The following is a 21183-nucleotide window of genomic DNA, read 5'->3' on the forward strand; positions in this document are numbered from 1 at the left end:
CCCTGGTGTGGGGCCATCACAGGCCCTGGTGTGGGGCCATCACAGGCCCTGGTGTGGGGTTATGTTGTGCACTCTGGTGTAGGGCTACATCCTTGTGTGGGAAGGGACACCTTCCTTAATTCACATGGAGGCACCATATGGGTTTGCAGAGGCCCAGTGGAAAAGTATTTTAAATAGTGGGAAAAAGATTTAGGAGTCAGCCTAGAGGCCGGGGTCTGGTTTCATCTCAGCCACTTATGTCATCTTAGGTGATTACGTAACCATCTTCGAGGTGCCCATTTCTTCACCTTCATGTATGTAAAGTCAGGATTGTGATCCCCACTGTCTGAGAGCACAGGGTCACTGTAGTAAGTAAGGCTCACCCAGGTTGCCTCGCTCAGGTGCTTGGTGATGGGCCGATGTGGCCCGTGAGCTAACCCTGCACTGAGGAAAACTCAGCCCGTAGTGCGCAGGTTGGCCTGCAGTCACAGGTGGGTGGCGGGAGCTTGTGAGAAGACCAGGCCACTGTGACTGAGAAAGGACTGCAGGGCCATGGCACCCAGACCTCCTCGTGTGGGGGTTGAGGGGCGGGACAGGGAGATGCTGTCCAGAGATGACCGCAACACTCACAGGGAATGCCGGGAAAATGCCAGGTGGACAGACCACTGTGAACAGGTGGAGGCCCCAGCCTTTCTGTGGCAACATGCTACTCTGTCCCTCGCTTAAGTCCTGTGAGCACACACACACACTCACACACACATATATAAGGAGCACCGGTGGTGCAATGGTTAAAGGACTTGGCTGCTTACTGAAAGGTCAGTGGTTCAAATCCACCAGTGACTCTGTGGGAGAAAAGACCTGGTGATCAGCTCCCATAAAGATTATGGCCTAGGAAACCCTATGGGGCAGTTGTACTCTGACCTATGAGATCACTACGAGTCGGAATCAACTCGACAGCACACAACAAGAACAGATATGTGTGTGTGTTTGTGTGCGTGCGTGTGTGTGTGCTTTGGTGGGGGTTGGGAACCCTATAGCCCTCCCGGGCCTAGCAGGCATTGCAGCCACTAAGATTCAGGGCCTTTCATGTGTAGAACTGACCACCTGTCTGTCAGTTTGTCGTTCTGTGTTGGCTTGCATGTTACTATGATGCTGGAAGCTACGCCACCAGTATTTTAAATACCAGCAGGGTCACCCATAGTGGACAGGTTTCAGCACAGCTTCCAGACTGAGACGGACTAGGAAGAAGGGGCTGGTGATCTACTTTTGAAAATGAGCCAATGAAAACCGAATGGATCACAACAAAACATTGTCGGACATTGTTATGGAAGATGAGCTTCCTTGGCTGGAAGACACTCAAAATACACGATGACTGCAGTAATGGGCTCATATACTAATGACGGTGAAGATAGCACAGGACCAGGCAATGTAGCATTACTTAGACGCAGAGCGGCCGTGAGCCGGAGCCGCCTTGACAGCACCTAACACCAACATGCGGAGAAGCAGAGCTCCGTGCCAACTTCTAGTAAGTTTCCCAGTTCTTGTCTTGGCTGACAGGACTGCCAGGGGCGTGGGTTGTGATCACAGCATCAGGCTCCATGAATGACCAGCCTGTGAGCACCAGCCCATTTGGGGAAGGGGATCTCTTGTCAAGGGAAGTTGCCTGCTTCAGAGACAGGCCCTAACTCGGCCGCCAGCACACACTCACCTCTCCACCCAGCTCTTGTAGCTGGGGATGTCCTTGGCATACAGCAGCTTGTTGGAGGGTGAGTCCTTGCCCAGCCGGTGCTCCGATGTGGAGCAGGAGTCCATGAAGGTCTGGGCCACCACCGAGAGGCAGGCATCCGTGATGCTATTCTTGTGGATGTCGAACACAAACTGCGGGTTCTTGATCATATTGACCCAAAACCTCAGAGGCAGGCTGCATGGGGGGAAGAGCGAGGCAGAACGTCAGGGGAGCAGGGCAGCGGGGCTGTGGCTTTGCTGAGGCAGTTCTTTGGAGAGACAGAGAAGGCAGGGAACGTGCAGCTCTTAAGAGCCTTCTGTGTGCCAGAGAGGAGTCCCTTGGTGGCACAAACAGGTAAACAGTGACTGCTAGCTGAAAGGTTGCAGTTTGAACCCACCCAGAGGTGCCTTGGAAGAGAGGCCTGGCAATCTGCTTCCCAAATGCCACAGGCTTGAAAACCCTATGGAGAAGTTCTACTCTGCACACATGGGGCCGCCATGAGTCGGAATCAACTGGACAGCAACTAATAACAACCCGTGTCAAAGATGGGGGATGAGGCAGCTCTGATGGGCTCCGGCTTACTTTCCAGGAAACTGAGGCTCAGCAAGGTTGAATAATCCATCCGGAGACACACTGTAGGTAGGGGCTGGAGCTGGGCTTGACACCCATTGTCTGCCTGCAGGGCTCCTAATCAGCTGATGCCAAAAGGCCTTGGGAAGAGAGGCGCCATGATGTGTGCTACCCAGCGGGATTCCTCACTATCCCACGGTCTGCCCCGTGCCCAGTACAAGGAGCATCAAGTTGGCAAACTTTAAGGAGCAGCCTGGAATCTATTCTTCGTATCTCATTCTCTGCCAGTCACTGTATGGACGGAAGCAGGGGCTTCCTCCCTCCCCGCCTGGGTACGTCAGCCTCTTCCTGCTTGGCCACAGCACTGGGCCGAGTGGTTGAACTGAGCTAACTGTTGCAGGCTTCTTGTCTCTAAGCGGGCATCCTTAAAAACCCACATTCGGCCCTCTTCTTCCCCACTGTGTTCCTTCTTCTCCCCGCCCTGCCTTCTTCCGGTTAGCACTCACTGCACCAGGACCTCTGCTAGGAGCTGGGGATGCAGTGATGGAAAAGACTCCCTCTCTCCCCTCCAGAAGCTGCCTTCTGGTGGGGGGTCATGGGGAAGTCAGCCATGCAGCCCCGGGCATCGTGTCCGAGGATGGCAGGTGCTAGGATGGAAGCCTGCACAGGACTCAATGTGAGACACAGGGAGGTGTCATCGAGTCCACCCAGAGGGGAAGGGTCCGGAAAACATTCCCAGAGAGGGATGGCACTTGATGGCCTGAGTTTAAAAGATGCATAGGTGCTCCTCAGCTGGGTGAGGCCTGGAGGAAGGGGCAGAGGATGTTACTGCAGGTGGGCGAATCAGCATAGATGTAACTCACGCCATCTGTCACTAGAAAGGGTACCTGGGCATTGGGAGAAACCTGTCCCCCTGTCCCTCTCACTGCCCCTCTCCTCAGCTGGCTTTCCCATTCTACGGGTGCCACCTAGCCCGCTGAGACCCAGGTTAGGAGGCACAGATAGAGCCAAGCAAGGGATGGCTTCTGTCCTCCCCTCCGCCCATCTCTAACTTCTGCCATTTTCTCTTGAGTTACTGTTGTTCAGGTTGCTGTTCTCGCTGTTGGTAATAGTTGTAATGTTCTTATGTGTTTGGTTTGCCCCTTAAAACTTGAACTCTTTGAATGAAATGATTTCAATACAGCAAGTAAAATATTTCTACATCCGCTGTCTTTCCCAGCAGCCAGGATACACATATGCTATAACTACCATCAGACCTAACAGCCAAGATCGCCAATCCATCACCAAGCATGTATTAAGTTCCTACAACGTGTGCAGCACGGGACGTGGGCAGAAAAGCACTGAGGTTTGACAGTTTCCAGGAGCATTTGTTTCATCATAATAAATCCAGGGTAGGAAAGAATGGGGACCTCCAGGGGCCATGAAAATCCAGGAGATGCAGAGCCTGTTAGATAGGGCTGTGGCCACTGTCACGCAGCTACCTAGGCTTCCTGAATGAGAGAATCCTGGCTTCCCAGTTAACCAAGTCTCCTTTCCATAGCTTCCGGTTTTTCCCAAAGGACCACCTGGACATCCCACAACCTAAGCCCAGCGACTCCACGGAAGAAAGGCCTGGTGAACTGATTCCATAAAGATTACAGGCAAGAAAACCCTATAGGCAGTTCTACTCTGACACCATGAGTTGGAGTTGACTCCACGGCAACTAACAACAGCAAGGACCACGACCAGAAAAGGGATTCTGGACTCCACATTCGTGGTCCTGTTGTTCCCCCCACCACCACCCCATAAGCCAGCAGTGCTGACAAGAAAATCAAACGGGAAGCCACTCAGCACCTGAGGCGCCTGCCTAATGAAATATTAGCATATTATTAACATTAGTGGTGGCACTAATCTCTGGTTGATTGCAGCCACTCAGGCTAAATGAGCAGGAGGTTTATTTAAAAGAGAAAAGGTAGGGGACTGTGGGGGAGAGGCGGGGAGAGGTAGAATCACGACTTGGCCAGGAATAAAGAAACCTCCTCTTCTCAAGCAAGGACAATCAAGTCCAAGTCAATATGCAGATTCTCATCATTCCTGGACTAACTGCTTCTTGTTCAGGGTAGCAACCAGTTGGGGTCAGGGGAAGGCTCCTTGCCTTCACTTGACACTCAAGTTCTCAGCAGTTAATGCCGAGTGCTTGCTTGGAAGAGCAGCTGGCGTGGAAAGAGGATCTTCCACTACCTCAAGGATGTTAGGGATCCTTGGAGATGCCCTCACTCCAGCAGGAGGTGTGGGTGGAAAACAAAATGTTTAGATGCCATTTCAGGTGATGCACCTGTAATGAGCTATACTGGCTTCTAAGAGAACTTACGGCTATTTTGGAAATACACAACTCTACCCTGTTAGGGGAAGGGGTGCTTTAGTGGTAGAATTCTCGCCTTCCATGCGGGAGACTGGGGTTCAATTTCCGGCCGAGGCACCTCAAGCCCAGCCACCATCCGTCAGTGGAAGCTTGCATGTTACTATGATGCTGAACAAGTTTCAGTAGAGCTTCCAGATTAAGATGGACCAGGAAGAAAGGCCTGGAGATCTACTTCTAAAAATCAGCCAATGAAAACCCTATAGACCACAACGATCTGATCTGTAACCAATCATGAGGATGGCGCAGGACTGGGCAGCGTTTCATTCTGTTGTGCTATAAGTTGGAGGCTGACTCAATGGCAGCTAATGACAACCAGTTAGGAAGAAAAGAAGGTCTGGGCAGAGCATTCTTGTATTCCAAAGCAGTAGGAAGAAGGCAGAATCTCACAGACAGAGAGGGCAGACTGGGTCGGCTGGGATGTGCCCCTTCCAACAACTCCGGGAGTCACGTGAAGAAGCCTGTTGTTGTTATTAGGTGTCGTCGAGTCGGTTCCGACTCCTAGCGACCCTACATACAACAGAACAAAACACTGCCTAGTCCTGCGCCATCCTCACAATTGTTGTCATGCTTGAGCCCACTGTTGCAGCCACTGTGTCAATCCATCTCCTTGAGGGTCTTCCTCTTTTTCGCTCGCCCTCTACTTTACCAAGTATGATGTCCTTCTCCAGGGACTGATACCCCTGACAACATGTCCAAAGTATGTGAGACGTAATCTTGTCATCCTTGCTTCTAAGGAGCATTCTGATCGTACTTCTTCCAACACAGACCAGTTCGTTCTTTTGGCAGTCCATGGTATATTCAGTATTCTCCGCCAACACCACACTCAAAGTTCTCAATTCTGCTTCGGTCTTCCTTATTCACTGTCCAGCTTTCACACGCATATGAAGTGATGAAAAACACCATGGCTTGGGTCAGGTGCACCTTAGTCTTCAAGGTGACATCTTTGCTTTTCAACACTTTAAAGAGGTCTTTTGCAGCAGATTTGCCCAATGCTATGCATCTTTTGATTTCTTGACTGCTGCTTCCATGGGTGTGGATTGTGGATCCAAGTAAAACGAAATCTTTGACAACTTCAAGTCTTTCCCCGTTTATCATTATGTTGCTTATTGGTCCAGTTGTGAGGATTGTTTTCTTTACGTTGAGGTGTAATCCATACTGAAGGCTGTGGTCTTTGATCTTCATCAGTAAGTGCTTTAAGTCCTCTTCACTTTCAGCAAGCAAGGTTGTGTCATCTGCATATCTTAGGTTGATAATGAGTCTTCCTACAATCCTGATGTCATGTTCTTCTTCATATAGTCTAGCTTCTCAGATTATTTGCTCAGCATACAGATTGAATACATATGTTGAAAGGATACAACCCTGATGCACACCTTTCCTGACTTTAAACCATGCAGTATCCCCTTGTTCTGTTTGAACGACAGCCTCTTGATCTATGTACAGGTTCCTCATGAGCACAATTAAGTGTTCTGGAATTCCCATTCTTCAAAATGTTATCCATAATTTGTTATGATCCACACAATCAAATGCCTTTGCACAGTAAATAAAACACAGGTAAACATCTTTCTGGTATTCTCTGCTTTCAGCCAGGATCCATCTGACATCAGCAATCATATTTCTGGTCCCACGTCCTCTTCTGAATCCAGCTTGAATTTCTGGCAGTTCCCTGTCAATACAGTGCTACAACCGATTTTGAATGATCTTCAGCAAAATTCTACTTGCATGTGACATTAATGATATTATTCGATAACATCCGCATTCGGTTGGATCACCTTTCTTGGAAATAGGCATAAATATGGATCTCTTCCAGTCAGTTGGCCAGGTAGCTGTCTTCCATATTTCTTGGCATAGACGAGTGAGCACTTCCAGCACTGCTTCTGTTTGTTGAAACATCTCAATTTGTATTCTGTCAATTCCTGGAGCCTTGTTTTTTGCCAATGCCTTCAGGGCAGCTTGGACTTCCTCCTTCAGTACCATTGGTTCCTGCTCATATGCTGCCTCCTGAAATGGCTGAACATCAATCAATTCTTTTTGGTATAGTGACTGTGTATTCCTTCCAACTTCTTTTGATACTTCCTGCGTCGTTTAATATTTTCCACATAGAATCCTTCAATATTGCAACTTGAGGCTTGAATTTTTTTCTTCAGTTCTTTCAGCTTGAGAAATGCAGAGCGTGTTCTTCCCTTTTGGTTTTCCATCTTCAGGTCTTTGCACATGTCATTATAATATTTTACTTTCTCTTCTCAAGCCACCCTTCAAAATTTTTTGTTCAACTCTTTTACTTCATCATTTCTTCCTTTTGTTTTAGCTACTCGACATTCAAGAGCAAGTTTCAGAGTCTCTTCTGACATCCATTTTGGTCCTTCCTTTCTTTCCTGTCTTTTTAATGATCTCTTGCTTTCCTTATGTATGATGTGCTTGATGTCACTCCACAACTCGTCTGGTCTTTGGTTATTGGTGTTCAGTGTGTCAAATTTATTCTTGAGATGGTCTCTAAATTCAGGTGGGATATACTCAAGGTCCTACTTTGGCTCTTGTGGACTTGTTCTAATTTTCTTCAGTTTCAACTTGAACTTGCACAGGAGCAATTGATGGTCTGTTCCGCAGTTGGCCCCTGGCCTTGTTCTGACTGATGATATTGAGCTTTTCCATCGTGTCTCTCCACAGATGTAGTTGATTTGATTCCTGTGTATTCCATCTGGTGAGGTTCATGTGTATAGTTGCCGTTTATGTTGGTGAAAAAACGTATTTGCAATAAAGAAGTTGTTGGTCTTGCAAAATTCTATCATTTGATCTCCGGCATAGTTTCTATCATCAACACCATATTTTCCAGCTACCGATCCTTCCTCTTTGTTTTCAACTTTCTCATTCCAATCACCGGTAATTATCAATGAATCCTGTTTGCATGTTCAATCAATTTCAGACTGCAGAAGCTAGTAAAAATCTTCAATTTCTTTATCTTTGGCCTTAGTGGTTGGTGCGTAAATTTCAATAATAGTCGTATTAATGGATCTTCCTTGAAGGTGTATGGATATTATTCTGTCACTGACAGCATCGCACTTCAGGATGGATCTTGAAATGTTCTCTTTGATGATGAATGCAACGCCATTCCTCTTCAAGTTGTCACTCCTGGCATAGTAGACCATATGATTGATTCAAAATGACAAATCCCAGTCCATTTCAGCTCACGAGTGCCTAGGATATCAATGTTTATGTGTTCCATGAAGAAGCCTGGGAGAATAAAACCCAATGGTACCTAGAGGCAGGCACTGAGAGAGACAGATCTAGGCAGGACTTCCACAAGAGGGAACAGGCTTCAGCCAGTACTGCTGCTTCCAATGAGGACTGCAGATCCTCACTGTTTTATTTCAGAACTCCACAAAGGAAGATCACCCAAAAGGTAATGGGGGTGCAAACCCCACTCTTCAGTTCTACAATCCAAACCTGTATTCCTGCCAGGTTTTCCAGTTTCAGTAGAGAGAGCATCATTCTTCAAGTGAAGGAGACCAGGAGTCAGAACATTTGACGTTAAATAAAGTTGCAATTCCCCAGCCTTAATTCCACCTTAATATGTATTTGGGTTCAGAGCCCAGGGCTAGTTTTCAGGGTGCTTGGTTGTGCCCTAGGGTCACATCCATGCAGTTGGAAAGCACTGGGCAACCAGCCCACGCTGCCTGGGAATAATGACCTGGGAAAGAACAACCTGGAACAGGGATCATTTAAAAGCGAAGGGAGACAATTCTGGAACCAATGGGACTAAATATAAGCAGCTTTGCCTGAGGTGGAACTCTCAAATATAGACCATCTGGATCTGCACCTTCATCAATATTTAAGGAGTCCCACCTCAGGCAGGGTTCATACCATGTGTTTAGCGAGAACGTTTGAGCTTGCATCTCAACCTGGGACACAAATCACACCCGAGTGCAGGGGAAGGATGAAGTATGTTAAAGGTGGAGAGGAGACAGGCGTGGAAACACCAGAGTGCCCCTCAGTAATTGGAGAACCCTGCTGTCTCAAAGACAGCGTAGTTATGGGAAGGTCTCTTCCCCAAAGGGAGTTTGGAAAAGGAGTTTGCGGGAAGGGAAGAGCATAGTTTCTTGGATAGGATGGAAATAGCCCTCGTTTACCTAGAAGGCTCCTCAGGTCACCATTAGATGTAGTTCCTGTCCAGTCTGGCTGCACACAACACACGTTCTATTGTTGCATTTATCTCTCGGTCCAAACAGCTGACTTCCTTGTCTCTTACCCTCGTCTATCAGCCCATGGTGGGCAGGGACCATGTTTTATCCATCTATGCACCCTCAGTGCCTAGCAGAAGGCCAGGCACACAGGGGGCACCTGGACTGAGGGTGGCCTGGCTGTCATTTCTGTCATATTATTCTTTTGCTCATTTAGCTGGTTCAATGAATGTTTGCTGACTGATTGATAGGAAGAATGGACAAACAGATTTGACGAATAGGAAGTGAGAGAGGAAATATGCACAAAGCTAGTGGGAGAGGATGGGGAGGGCCAGAGAGAGCACCTGTTCCACGTCCCTGCTGGTGGAGGTGGGCTTAGAAACGCTTGGCTTCCCGGGGACTCCTGGATGCTGGGCGCCCTACTCCCGTCACTCACCAGTTGCTCTTCCAGGTGTGGCGGACATGTGGGTCGTGAATGCCGTGCTTGTCTGCCTGCTCATCCAGGAAGTCGAACATGTACTTGATGGCCAAGGGCAGGGCCGAGCCCCGGTGCGCTGTGCTAAAGATGGTCTCGAAGAGGTCATCCACGAACTTCTGCAGAGTGCCCTGGGAGGAGGACAGGTCAGACCCGGCTCAGCCAGACCTCTGAGGCCAGTTAAAAACCGCTTCACAGCCTGGGGACAGGAGGGTCGTGTCCAGTCCGGCCTCCTCGGGTGAACAGGTAAGTCCACTCATTAAATCTTTCTTCTACCCCCTTTCCTCTGTCTCTTTAACTGCTTTAATTTTCCCCACACATGGAGGACAGATCCAACAGTGAGGACTGGACCCAGTAAGCCTTCCTCTGCCAACATCCCAGTCTGGTTTAACACCTGCGGTGGTGTTATTTTAGGGCTCTTCACGGGTGCCAACGAACAGCTCGCTGGGTCAGAGCAGACAAACACAATCTGTGGTCTGCTGAGGCACTGTTCGCACGGGCTAATGAACAGCTACTCATTAGGCTCTGCGGAGAGCAGCGCCGAGCCCAGCCTCAGGAGGGGAAGACAAGCTGCAGGCACCAACTGTCCCAGAACCAGGGTTAGCAACAGTGCCGGGGAACTCACTGATGGAGCCCCTGTGTCCATTGCTAGAGACTGTGTATGACCCCCAGAAATGAAGTCATGTTTTTATAAGGTGAGTGTCGAGAGAAGCGAAGGAAACAAAGCTTAAGCTTGCATGCCTATGTGGATTTGTTGTAGGGTTTGCCTGGAGCACTGGGTTAAGAAGGATTCTGAGGATGTAGGTTGGCAAAGGGTACTGGGACGGATTAGCAGTGCCTACTGTGGAGGATCACAGTGTGGGTCCTTGCACAAATGCTAGTTCTTTGTCCCCTCTGGCACTACTGTGGGGTGTTGAAGGCCCTTCCTGTGCCCTCCACCTTCCCATGCTCTGCTCTGAAGTCCGGTACCTTGGTGGCCAGCAGTCGGGTCAGATAGATTTCGGACACCATCTTGCTTCCCCGGTCACCCTCCTTCTGGTCCCCGTGCTCGTGGTTTTTGACCAGGTGCCACATCTTGACTCCACTCTCCAGGTCGGGGGTGATCATGGGCGTGCGGGAGCGGAGGCTGTCGGGACTGCCCGTGTACCGGATCATGTTCTCTGCCGAGGCGATGACCCCACATGCGTCAGCCACTCGGCTTCCAGCCCGTTAACTCACAAGACACACCCTGCTCTGGTGAGGTCAGCTCGCCTCTGCCCCTTTGTGCAACTAGCTGGAGCTGTCCCCTTGCCTGGTCTAGTACATTCCCTGGGTCTGGGAGCCTCTCCCTCTGTCTCCAGTGAAATTCACCACCCCAGGAACTGTCTGTGAATACTTCCACCCCCTCAGATCCCCGCCCTCCTGCACGCCGCACCTCGTTACCCCTTAATTACTCAATTTGTAAAAACATCAGCTTATACTGTTTTACACTTTTCCTTGTACACGTTCTTAAGTCCTTTCTCAGGATGAGGTCTGTGTAGCCAATTAGATCTCTACTTGAGAGCAGGTAGCCCGTCTCCCTTAATAAGTGTGGGCCAGCTTCGTCATCACCTTGTCACCTGCTCACTGCCTTCTACCCTCTGACCTGTGCCGGCTCTGATGCGCTGAGACTCCTGCCTTTGTTGGTGGGGCGGGTGAAGTGGGGACTGAGCAGGAAAGAAAGAGCCAGCCCTACTGTGCACAGGCACAGAGTTAGATGTTTTTCTATACCTTATCCAGAATGCACCTGTGAGAGGGGTAGGTTTTTCAATCTCCGTTTTGCTGATCAGAAACCTGAGGCTCACAGCGGTCACGTGACTTGCCCCGAGCACATGGGTGCGGGCAGAATGGGCAGCCGCCAGTCCTCTACCCACATCTGGGCCTCTCCCCTCCAGCCCAGATGCTTCAGCCCTGGGAGCACACCTCACGCAACGCTTCTTCACAGTGTGACCTTCGCCAGTCACTTAGCCTCTGTGCCTCTGAGTTATAATTTACTAATCTGCATAATAGGGGGAAGTAGTAATTATTTAATTCACTGGGTTGTTGTGAGCATGATCTGAGATGATGAAAATCCCAGAGGTGAAAGTGTATTCTAGACTGTGAGACACTCAGAGGTGAGATCTTCTGTTTCTCAGGGATGGAGGTGCTGCTTCTGCATCAGGGTCTCAGGCCAGGAGGCCTTGTCCCCAGTCAGGTTCTCCCCTCTCATGGTCCCACTATCTGATGGACCCGCCCCACCCCCGTGTCTGCTGGGGTCTGCTCGCTGCACTCCAGCTGTGCTGCCGTCCTGAGCCCAGGACAGCCCCTCCTCCCCAGGACGACCCCATCACATCTTACCATATTTACTGGCTGAGGTCCTGGAGACTGTGGAGTTGTTCACTGCATTATAAGCTGTCACCTGCTTGGACACTAAGGCCACCACGGAACCATCTGGCACCTATAGGAAAAAGCCATCTAAGGGCATGGGCACAGGAACTCTGCCACCCCAGAAAACGAACACAGTCAGCATCCTAGGGGGCAACAGGCACCTCGCTGGAGAACCAGGAGACTTCGGAGGCCACGAGCCTTCCTTTAAATGAAAGAAGTCACAGATCTAGAGGGAGAACTGCTGAGCAGTATTTTAGTCAAACTGATCCATCTGTCTATTTGTTGTATGGTGGTGACTTGTGTGTTGCTGTGATGCTGGAAGCTATGCTACTGGTATTTCAAATACCAGTCGGGTCACTCATGAAGGATAGGTTTCAATGGAGCTTCCAGACTAAGACAGACTAGGAAGAAAGGCCTGGTGATCTACTTCTGAAAGTTAGCCAATGAAAACCTATGGATCACAACAAAATGTTGCTCAACATGGTGCGGAAGTTGAGCCCTCTAGATTGGAAGCCACTACACAGCGGCCGCAACAATGGACTCCAACATACCGTGATCATGAAGACAGTATAGGTCGGGGCAACGTTTCATTCTGTTGTACATGGGGTCACCACGAGTTGGGGCTGACTCAAGGACAACTAATAACAACATTCTATGTTGTGGCTCACTCCTGGAGGGACTTCTGGTATGGGCTCCTTGCCAGCATTCTCTATCCCAATGCTCCCCTGGGAGACCACCTAGCCTCCAATAGGCAGGAGAATGGCTAAGGAAGGGCCTTTTCTTGGGGACTCTGCCCACACCCTGCAGGAAGTATGCACCTCAGCATCCTGTCTCCAAAGAGGCCAGGATTTCCTGGCTGGGTAACATCAATCTCTTTTGGGCCACTAGGAGAACACGTAGAGCCAGTGAAGAAGTGGATTTACAGCTTAGTGTCTTGCCTTGGGAAGTCCCTGGGTGGTGCAGATGATTAAAGTTCTCAGCTGCTAACCAAAAGGTTGGTGGTTCAAATCCACCCAGAGGCGCCTTGGAAGAAAGACCTGGTGATCTACTTCCAAAAAATCAGCCATCGAAAACCCTGTGGAGTGTGGTTCTACTCTGACACACATGAGGTGGCCATGAGTTAGAATCAACTCGATGGCAACTGGTTTGGGTTTTGTTTTGCCTTGGAGAGATCCTGTTACTCCAAGGCTGAGACTTGTAGGGAAGTGTCCAGGTAGAAGCCCCTCTCTTCCCCATTCCCCTCACCTGGTAATGGGCCAGGGTGTTCAGTCTCTTCCAGTCGTTTTCAATCTTGGTGGTGATGTCCTCATCCTGCAGGATCATCCTCGCCCCACTGCCTTGCCGCCACTCTGTGAGGAGAGCAGTGTATCTCAGAGACACCTGGTGGCCCCTCCCTGGGGACCCTGAAGACTGGGGTGCAGGGCCATCTCAGGATGCGTCCATGGACAAGACACGTGCCAGCACACGCCTCCACGAGAATGGACACTCTCAATGCAGACAGGCCCCAGGTCCTAATTCTCGTTCTGACCCAAACAATCATGTGATGACAAAGGGGATAAGCCCACCTGTCCTCCCAGCCCACCCGCTTGCTCATGCCAGCCGTGGCCACATCTGCTAGAAGGAGCTGCTCAGTAAGAATTAGCTGCATGAATAAAGCAGGCGAACACACTCAACAAAGAGCTGAGCAAACAAATGCAAAGCAGTGTCATTACTGCCGGAGTCCCTGGGTGGTGAAACGGTTTAGCACTCGGCTGCTAACTGAAAGGCTGGTGGTTCCAGTCCACCCAGAGGCGCCTTAAAAGAAATGTCTGGTGATCTACTCCCAAAAAATCAGCCACTGAAAACCCTATGGAGCCCAGTTCTCCTCTGAGACATATGGGGTCGCCATGAGTCAGGGTCAGCTCATGGGCAATGGGTTATTCATTACTGCAGCCTGGCTCCTCTGCTTGATTGGAAGGTGTTGGGGTTCATGAAATCAAGGCTGCAGGGTCAATCACCGTCCACTCCTGGTCCTGTTCCAGGGGTGCAGCCTTCCTCCTAAAGCTGGCAGGTGGCACATCCCTGGCAGTGGGATGGGGTAAAGGGACATGCGCAGATCAGCAAATCCCATTCTTTTGCCCAGGAATACCCAGCCCCTACAAAGTTGACGGTGACGATATCATCTTCGTAATCTACCCAACACTTAATTATTTTATTCTGTTGATATTTACCTACATCCTCCCCGTGGGCCCAAACCCTTACAACACGTGGGATCACACATGGGGAACTAGAGACTGTTCCTCATCCACCAAGTCCACACCCTGTATACAGAACAATTCACGCATAGATGGAGAACTGCACATTCCAGTCTTGAAAGGTACACGCAGAAAGCCATGTGCATGCCAGGCACATGCCAGTCCCATCCTGCACGTGTGTGCACACACACGTACACTCACACACACGTACACTCACACATGCACACCAGGAAGGAAAAATGACCTCTTAAATCCAAATGCAGCATACTTTCCAGCCAAGGGGCATTGGGCTTTTTCTGGAGTGTGGCTGAGTGCTGACCCCTGCCTGACCCTCCATGGATTTTTCCAATGGCCCGTGGAGACATGTCTTCAGTTCCCTGTCTCATACTCACTCCTATTGAGGCCAGGCAATGGGCCCATGTCAGCCTCATTGTCGGTACACTGATCCCTCCCTACCTGGAGCATGTGGGCTGCCCAGAGCTACCTTCCCCATTTTCCAGACACAAACATGGCCCAGAGAGGAGATGCTTGCACTCAATAGCAGCAGAATGCAAGTCCTCACCTCCAGTTCCCCGGGCTTCCCTGCTGCCTGGTTTAGAGCTTGCTGTTGTTGGGTGCCATCGAGGCAATTCCGACTCATGGCAACCCCATGTGACAGCGTAGAACTGCCCCAAAGGATTTTCATGGCTGTAATCTTTACAGGAGCAAATTGCCAGGTCTGTCTCCCATGGAGCTGCTGGGTGTGTTCGAACCGCTGACCTTTTGGTTAGCAGCCGAGAGCTTTACCATTCTGCCACGAGGGTTCAGAGCAATGTGGTCAGAGCAGTGCGAACATAAGGATGACATGCTTGTTTGCTGGAACGGAGGGGAAGCCTCAGAGGTCCCTGGGGACCCCTGATCACTAACGCCTGGTGACAGCACAGCTGGAATTGATTACGACAATAAGGCCTACCAGCTGTTAGGACAATGGACAAAATTGGAAATGGCCCATGGAGGAAGCTGGCCACCAGTGTTTGGTTTGCTGGGGTTGTGTTGTTGTGTTCTGTGTTTTTTTAATTTTATTTTAAGTATGTATGCATGTATGGAGGGAGCCGTAGTGGCCCAATGGTTAAGCGCTCAGCTGCTAACCGAAAGGCTGGTGGTTCAAACCCACCAGCCACTCCACGGGAGAAAGAAGTGACAGTTTGAGTCCGTAAAGATTACAGCCTTGGAAGCCCTATGAAACAATCCTACTCTGTCCTATAGGGTCACTGTGAGTCAGAATCGACTCAGTGGCAATGGGTTTGGTTTTAGTTTTATTATCTTATCTCTAAGGAGGCCTGGTGATGCAATGGTTAAGCACTCTGCTGGCGTTTTGATCACAACCAGTGGCTCTGCAGGAGAAAGACCTGGTGATCTGCTTCTGCAAAGATTACAGCCTTGGATACCTTGTGGGGCACTTCTGTTTTGTCCTGCAGGGTCGCTGTGAGTCGGAATTGACTCGACAACAGTGGGATGCTTGTATGTCAGCACCTATTTTTGAGTGGCTGGAGCAAGAGAAGAGGACTATCTGCAAGCTGGTCAGGGACTTGTTAGACTGTGGTCAGGCTCCAGTGAAGATGCCGGCCTGGGCTGAGGAATAGGGTCAGTGGCGGGCTTTATTCTGGTTGTGCAAAACCAACCAGTTGCTGTTGAGCTGGACCCAGACCCTGAGTGGCAGCCAGTAGTTACCTGCCTCCACCCAACTTCACACTGTGAGCTCGAGGCATCCAAGCGGGCCATGGGCATGCGTCCTTGGGCCGAGCACCCCTTTGCACAAAATCCAGTTGTTGGGATGTGTGGACACAAGCTTTCCCGCTGGCTTGGATTGGCAGGGGCTGGCCGAGGGCAGGCAGGGGACATGCTCCTCACTGGTGCCCATGTCTGTCACAGGACAAGGTCCCCTGGGTGTCCCAGTCCTGCTGTCCCTCCAGCCCTGCCTCTGACGGGTACCAGCAGGCAGCTGCGTGGTGGGGACTGTTGTCTTTTTGGCAATTATCTCAAAGTTAGGAATATACCCCAAAATACCAATATGAAAGAGTGAGCTGGTGAAGAAGAACAGAATTAACGGTAGAACCTAGCCTTGCATTTAATCTTTCAAGCCTTTTATTTTTGATACCTCTTATACAGAAAAGTTACGTGGTTTTGTTTGTTTTTAAATATCAGTGGTAAGAAAATGAAGTTCTGGGTCCCAGCCCACACCCAGTCCTGATGGATGAAAGCCCAGTGGTGTGGGTGCTGGCATTGGCAGCTCACCCCTGGGGCCTGTAGGGAAGCCACGCCACGGGTAGCCTGCCTGGTTGAACCCAACTGGAGAAGCGTGTGAGCCCAACAGGAAGGAGCCCATGTTCCCTGGCACAGGATGATGGTTCCTGGCACAGTAGGCTAAGGGTTAACATGCTTGACTGTTAACTGAGAGATTTTGGGTTCGAGTCTACCCAGAGGCATCTTAGAAGAAAGGTCTGGCCATCTACTTCCCAAAAATCACCCATTGAAAACCTTATGGAGCACAGTTCTACTGTGACACACATGGCGTCACCATGAGTTGGAATTGACTCAACAGCAACTGGAAACAGTGAAACCCACCCCCCAGCACGCACTCTTATCTGCCCAGGCCCCTCGACGTTACCCTGTAGGCTGAACACACTTCCACTTCCATTTTCACCATTTTCCTGAAATCCCCTTCCAACCACCTATGATCTCTACTTCCCCAGACTCATCATGGAAAGTCTCCAGACATCACAGTAGTGGGCAGGGGCTCAGCTTTTCCAGCACTGTGAACCATGTCGTGACCTTCTCAACAGAGGACTGAGCCCTTGAGCTCTAATGAGTCAAGCAGGGACCTGGAAAGGTCAAAGGTCAAAGCAGCTGGCCTTCCCATCCCATGAGCAGTCCATTCTCCCACATGGCGGTTGGACTCATCGTCACCCAGGAGGAGAGCGGGTAGAGTCATCTGAGGTGAGCCTGCCCCACCCTGCAATATGAAGGACAGCCCCGGTCCACTCACAGAGCGTGCGGCTAGAGAACCAGCCTCCGAAGGCCCAGGGCAAAGGCTGGATCTCATCTGATGCTCTGCGTGCTGTTGCATATTCAACATAGGCTCAGTTTTAATAATAGAGATGAAAATAAATAGAACCCAGGTCCCTCATGCTGAGTCCAGCCTTCTCTTCACCAGTGGCCCCTCTGTCTTACCCACAAAAGCAGTGCCAAGCCTGTAACGGCCTAGAGGATGCCTCACAACATCCACTCTGGACCAGGCCAGTTGCCATCCTGTCTGAGGAGAGGCCTCTCCTGCCTCTCCCATGCTGGAACCCAGATCCTGGACGCCTCAGGGCCCCCATCTCGGGCGCTCATTCAAACAGCACGGTGATGGCAATGCCCAGCAGGACTATACAGACTTACATAAGGGACCTCATGAAACAGGGGTCCTGGCCCTGGATGAGCTCCGCATGAGAAGAAATAACCCGGGGGCAGCGCTAATGGAGGGGGAGGGGAAGGATTTGAAGGATGCCTAAGCATTCGCCTGACTGGCACGGGGAGGGCATTCTGGTCAAAAAGTGCCACCTCCAAGATACTTCCAGGCTCCACATCCCTGCACTGGGCCCACCAGGCCTCCAAACGGAGGAGAAGGCTGGAGGAGACAAGATCCTACTTGCACCTTTGCACACCTGTCAGCAGGTGAGCCCCTGAGGAGACACCTGGCTGAGAGCCCTGAGACCCTCACCTCCAGCTGCTGGAAAGTGTGGGGAGCAGGCATCAGAGAAGGCAGTGAGAGGCCACGGCAGGATCAGAGCGTGCCTGCTGAAAAGGCCAGAAAATTGGCCCGAGTGCGGGCGAGGGACTACCTAAAAATGCTTGTTAAAAAGAAGAATCTGATGGTGCAACCAAGTTCTAAATTAAAAAATCATTGACCTATGAAACTTTGTGCTTAAGAAAGGAAATTCTGAAATAGAACTGCATGGCGTGCACTTAGGGAGCTAGGCCTTTGCAAACTGTAAAGTGATCTGCACTGCTTAGTTGCTGCTATTTGGGAATGTCTGGAGAGCAATGGGAAACCCTGGTGGTATAGTGGTTAAGTGCTACGGCTGCTAACCAAAAGGTCAGCAGTTCGAATCCACCGGAACTCTATGGGGCAGTTCCACCCTGTCCTATAGGGTCACTATGAGTTGGAATCGACTCGACAGCAATGGGTTTGGTTTTTTGGTTTTGGAGAGCAATGTCGCTATGAGTTGGAATCAACTCGATGGCAACGGGTTTTTTGGTTTGTTTGGAGAGCAGAAGGGAGCAGGATGCCTCTGCTACCCATTTAAGAAAGAAGAGCTGCAAATTCATGGAACCTCTTGAATATGGAATGCAGCGGCTCCGGTGCTCCTCTGAGCGGTAGCTGGTTCCAAGAAGAGTTAAAAAGGCAGGTGGTGGGCGGTGGGGGGTAGGGAAGGTGACCCTGGCATTCATACGCATGGCACCATGATAAAATTGCTAGCTCTGACCTCTCTCACTGCGCCTGCCCTGCAGCCCCGTGCCCTACCCCAGGCTCCAAGCACAAAGGACAGACACACTCACCATCCAATTTGTTCCACGGCCACCTTCCAGGGAGAGAGGGAGGTGCGCAGAAAAGAAAAAAATCCCATTATCTTTATCTGTCCTTCCCATCAGGAGCAGGGTAAATGCAAACTGGGGAGACAGCTGTTGCGCACTCTTTAGATTTCACTCAGGAGACAGTGTATCTTTTTATTGCATACAGGAATTACTTATTTGAAAAAATATATCCTTTCAGCGCCGCTTGAGAGAGATGGGGTGGCGAGTTCCGGGGGCTACGATAAGTATTTGCATTAAGCCAGGAATCTCTGGAGGTCACAGGCAGTAGCAGGGAGGAGAAGAAACACATGGATGCCACCGTGTGTGATGGGAACGGGTGGGATGTGCTGCGTCTCAGCCTCCCTGCTGTGTGACCATGGCCCAGGCACTGTGCCTCTCTGGGCTGCAGTCTCCCTCTGTGCAGGGGAGCTGAATGACACCGGTGATGTCCTCAGGGAAGCTAAGGGAGGAGACCAGGAGTGCTTCGGTTCAGATGGAGGAGTGTCCTGCCTTCTGCTACCGTGACAAGAAATGAGCGGCCTTCCCTAGTCATGTTGGTCCAGGGGAGACCCCTGCCTGGCCTGGAGCTTGCCGCAAGGTAGGCTGCTATGAAATGATTATTAAAGTGTCCAGAGATGCAAGCAGTACCCACTGGTCCCAATACCTGTTGGTGGAGAGGGGCTTTAGGGGTGGTTGAGATGGCTTCATGTCAAGAGGGTGGGGTGCCCCTGGGCACTGTGCTTTGAGAACGTCCCAAGGCCACCAGCCCCAGCACCTTCCCCAGCCACCTGCCCCTGTGACATCTTTGGGCCCCCAAATTCCAACAGCCTGCAGTGGAGGGGCCCTCAGTCTTTTCCTTTGGTTCTCATCTTGGTTAGTTAAAAACGAGCTGCCATCAAGTCCATTCCGACTCATGGTGACCCCGTGTGTGTCAGACAGGAACCATGCTCCAGAGGGTTTTCAAGGCTATGACCTTTCAGAAGCAGATTGTCAGGCCTTTCTTCCAAGGTTTCTCTGGATGAACTCGAACCTCCAACCTTCTGGTTAGCAGCTGAGTGCCTTAACTGTTTGCACCACCCTTGGTTAGTTAATGCCTGGAAAAGCCTGGTGACAGGGTGGGAGGGAGAGACTCAGTTGAAGGAGCAGTGGACAGAAGTGTTGGATGGAGGAGCTAGCCAGGCCTGGGGTCACTGGGGATGACCGAGGGTGGGTGCTGGGAAAGGGGCTGGGCTAACTGGGCACGAGTTCAGGGCTGGCTTATGGTGTCTGCCTTCTTCTGAGTGGGCCTGGGGCAGGTGTCCTTGTCCTGCCAGGGGTAGGCGTCAGGAGGAGGGGAGGCAGTCTGTGCCCAGTGCCCTCTGCTGGGGGGAGTGGCTGAGTGAGTGCATCCTCTGTGTATGTGCGTGCCACACCTGTCCCTTCAGCGTAGATTAATTTTTTATAACAATCATACTTTACGTTTAAAAACTGCTCTCAGGCTTTCAATGTCCTGTCACCTACAAGATGGGAAAGACTGCCTTGCCTCTTCTCTCCCGTGGGGCCACGCGGCTGAGTCAAATAGTGCAGGAGAAGGTTTGGTCTCTGAGGAGGATGCTGGCTGTTTGGGGAGGGGAAGCCCAGGCCTTAGGGCTGCTCCATCCCTGGGTTTAGTAGGAAAACCGGAGGTTGAGTGGAGCCTTCTGAGGAGCTCAGCATGACCCCCGCCCCCCGCGGATGGAGGGGTCCGAGGCCCGAGCTGCCAGCCGTTGCTGCCTCTCCCCTCTATCTGTCCCTGCTTGGAAGCCTGACTCCCCAGGGGTGACCTCACATCCCCCCCAGCAGCCAAGTGAGGGGAGACATGGCCCTTTTCTCTCGTGGACTCGTGAAGGATGAGCAGTGGTACTGAGGGCTATGTCATAGGGACCAGCCCTCCCAGGAGGCAGGGGGTGTGCCCTGGGCCGGCCGCTGCTCACTGGGACAGCGCCACCTCGGACAGGCGCTGGGCTCCCAGCAGCCCCCAGCTCCTGTGCCTGAGGACGGATGGCTAAGGCAGCATCTTAGGCTGCAGCTTCGGCTGCGGATGGGACGACTCCGCCTGGGGCTGTTTTGTGCCTTCTCTTCTCCTTAACGCTTTGCTTCGCTGTGCTTGCATCCCCGGCTTTTTAAGGGAGCAATTTGCTAAAGCTAATAAGCAGCTGCTTCCCTCCTGCCCTCAGCAGGTGCAGCTGCCAGGTGGAAAGGGCTGGGTCTGAGCAGCATCCACCACCAGGAACCAGTCCCCCTCCGGAACCAGTCCCCCTCCGGAACCAGTCCCCCTCCAGAACCAAGCAGGCACAGAGGATGACCCTGATTCTGCTTAGAGGTGCCCTTCAGGTCGGGGTGGCGATGACTTCGAAGCACTTTGGCCCCATCCTTCTCGAGATCCAGCAAGTGTTGAAGCCAGCTCAGGGCTTACCTCTTCTCAACCACCCATCTGCCCTTCACTGGTCAGGACAGAGAAGGTCTCCCCGTGTAAAATGCAGCCCCGTCCCTTAGTAGAGGCCATGGAGCCACCTGCTCTCCCTCATGGGAAGTCAGACCATTCCCAAGCACCAGGGAGCCCACACACTCTCTCCACACCTATACACCTGAGCCCCCTCTGTGTTCTAGCACAACCTTTTCAA

At 51.2% G+C, this 21183-nt stretch overlaps 1 protein-coding gene across 1 annotated transcript in view; it reads right to left on the reverse strand.

Annotated features, from left to right (window-relative positions):
- Window positions 1-21183, reverse strand: part of PLXNA4 (plexin A4) — a 466135-nt gene that overhangs the window by 9331 nt on the left and 435621 nt on the right. Inside the window, exons 29-33 of the mRNA XM_023737117.1 lie at window positions 12957-13060; window positions 11682-11781; window positions 10296-10486; window positions 9288-9457; window positions 1688-1900 (exon numbers count right to left, since the gene is read on the reverse strand). Of these exons, the coding sequence (XP_023592885.1) occupies window positions 1688-1900; window positions 9288-9457; window positions 10296-10486; window positions 11682-11781; window positions 12957-13060 (778 nt within the window). The remainder of the gene's footprint in view (window positions 1-1687; window positions 1901-9287; window positions 9458-10295; window positions 10487-11681; window positions 11782-12956; window positions 13061-21183) is intronic.

The sequence above is a fragment of the Trichechus manatus genome, unplaced genomic scaffold (assembly GCF_000243295.1).
Source record: "Trichechus manatus latirostris isolate Lorelei unplaced genomic scaffold, TriManLat1.0 scaffold00097, whole genome shotgun sequence".
Lineage (NCBI taxonomy): Eukaryota > Metazoa > Chordata > Mammalia > Sirenia > Trichechidae > Trichechus > Trichechus manatus.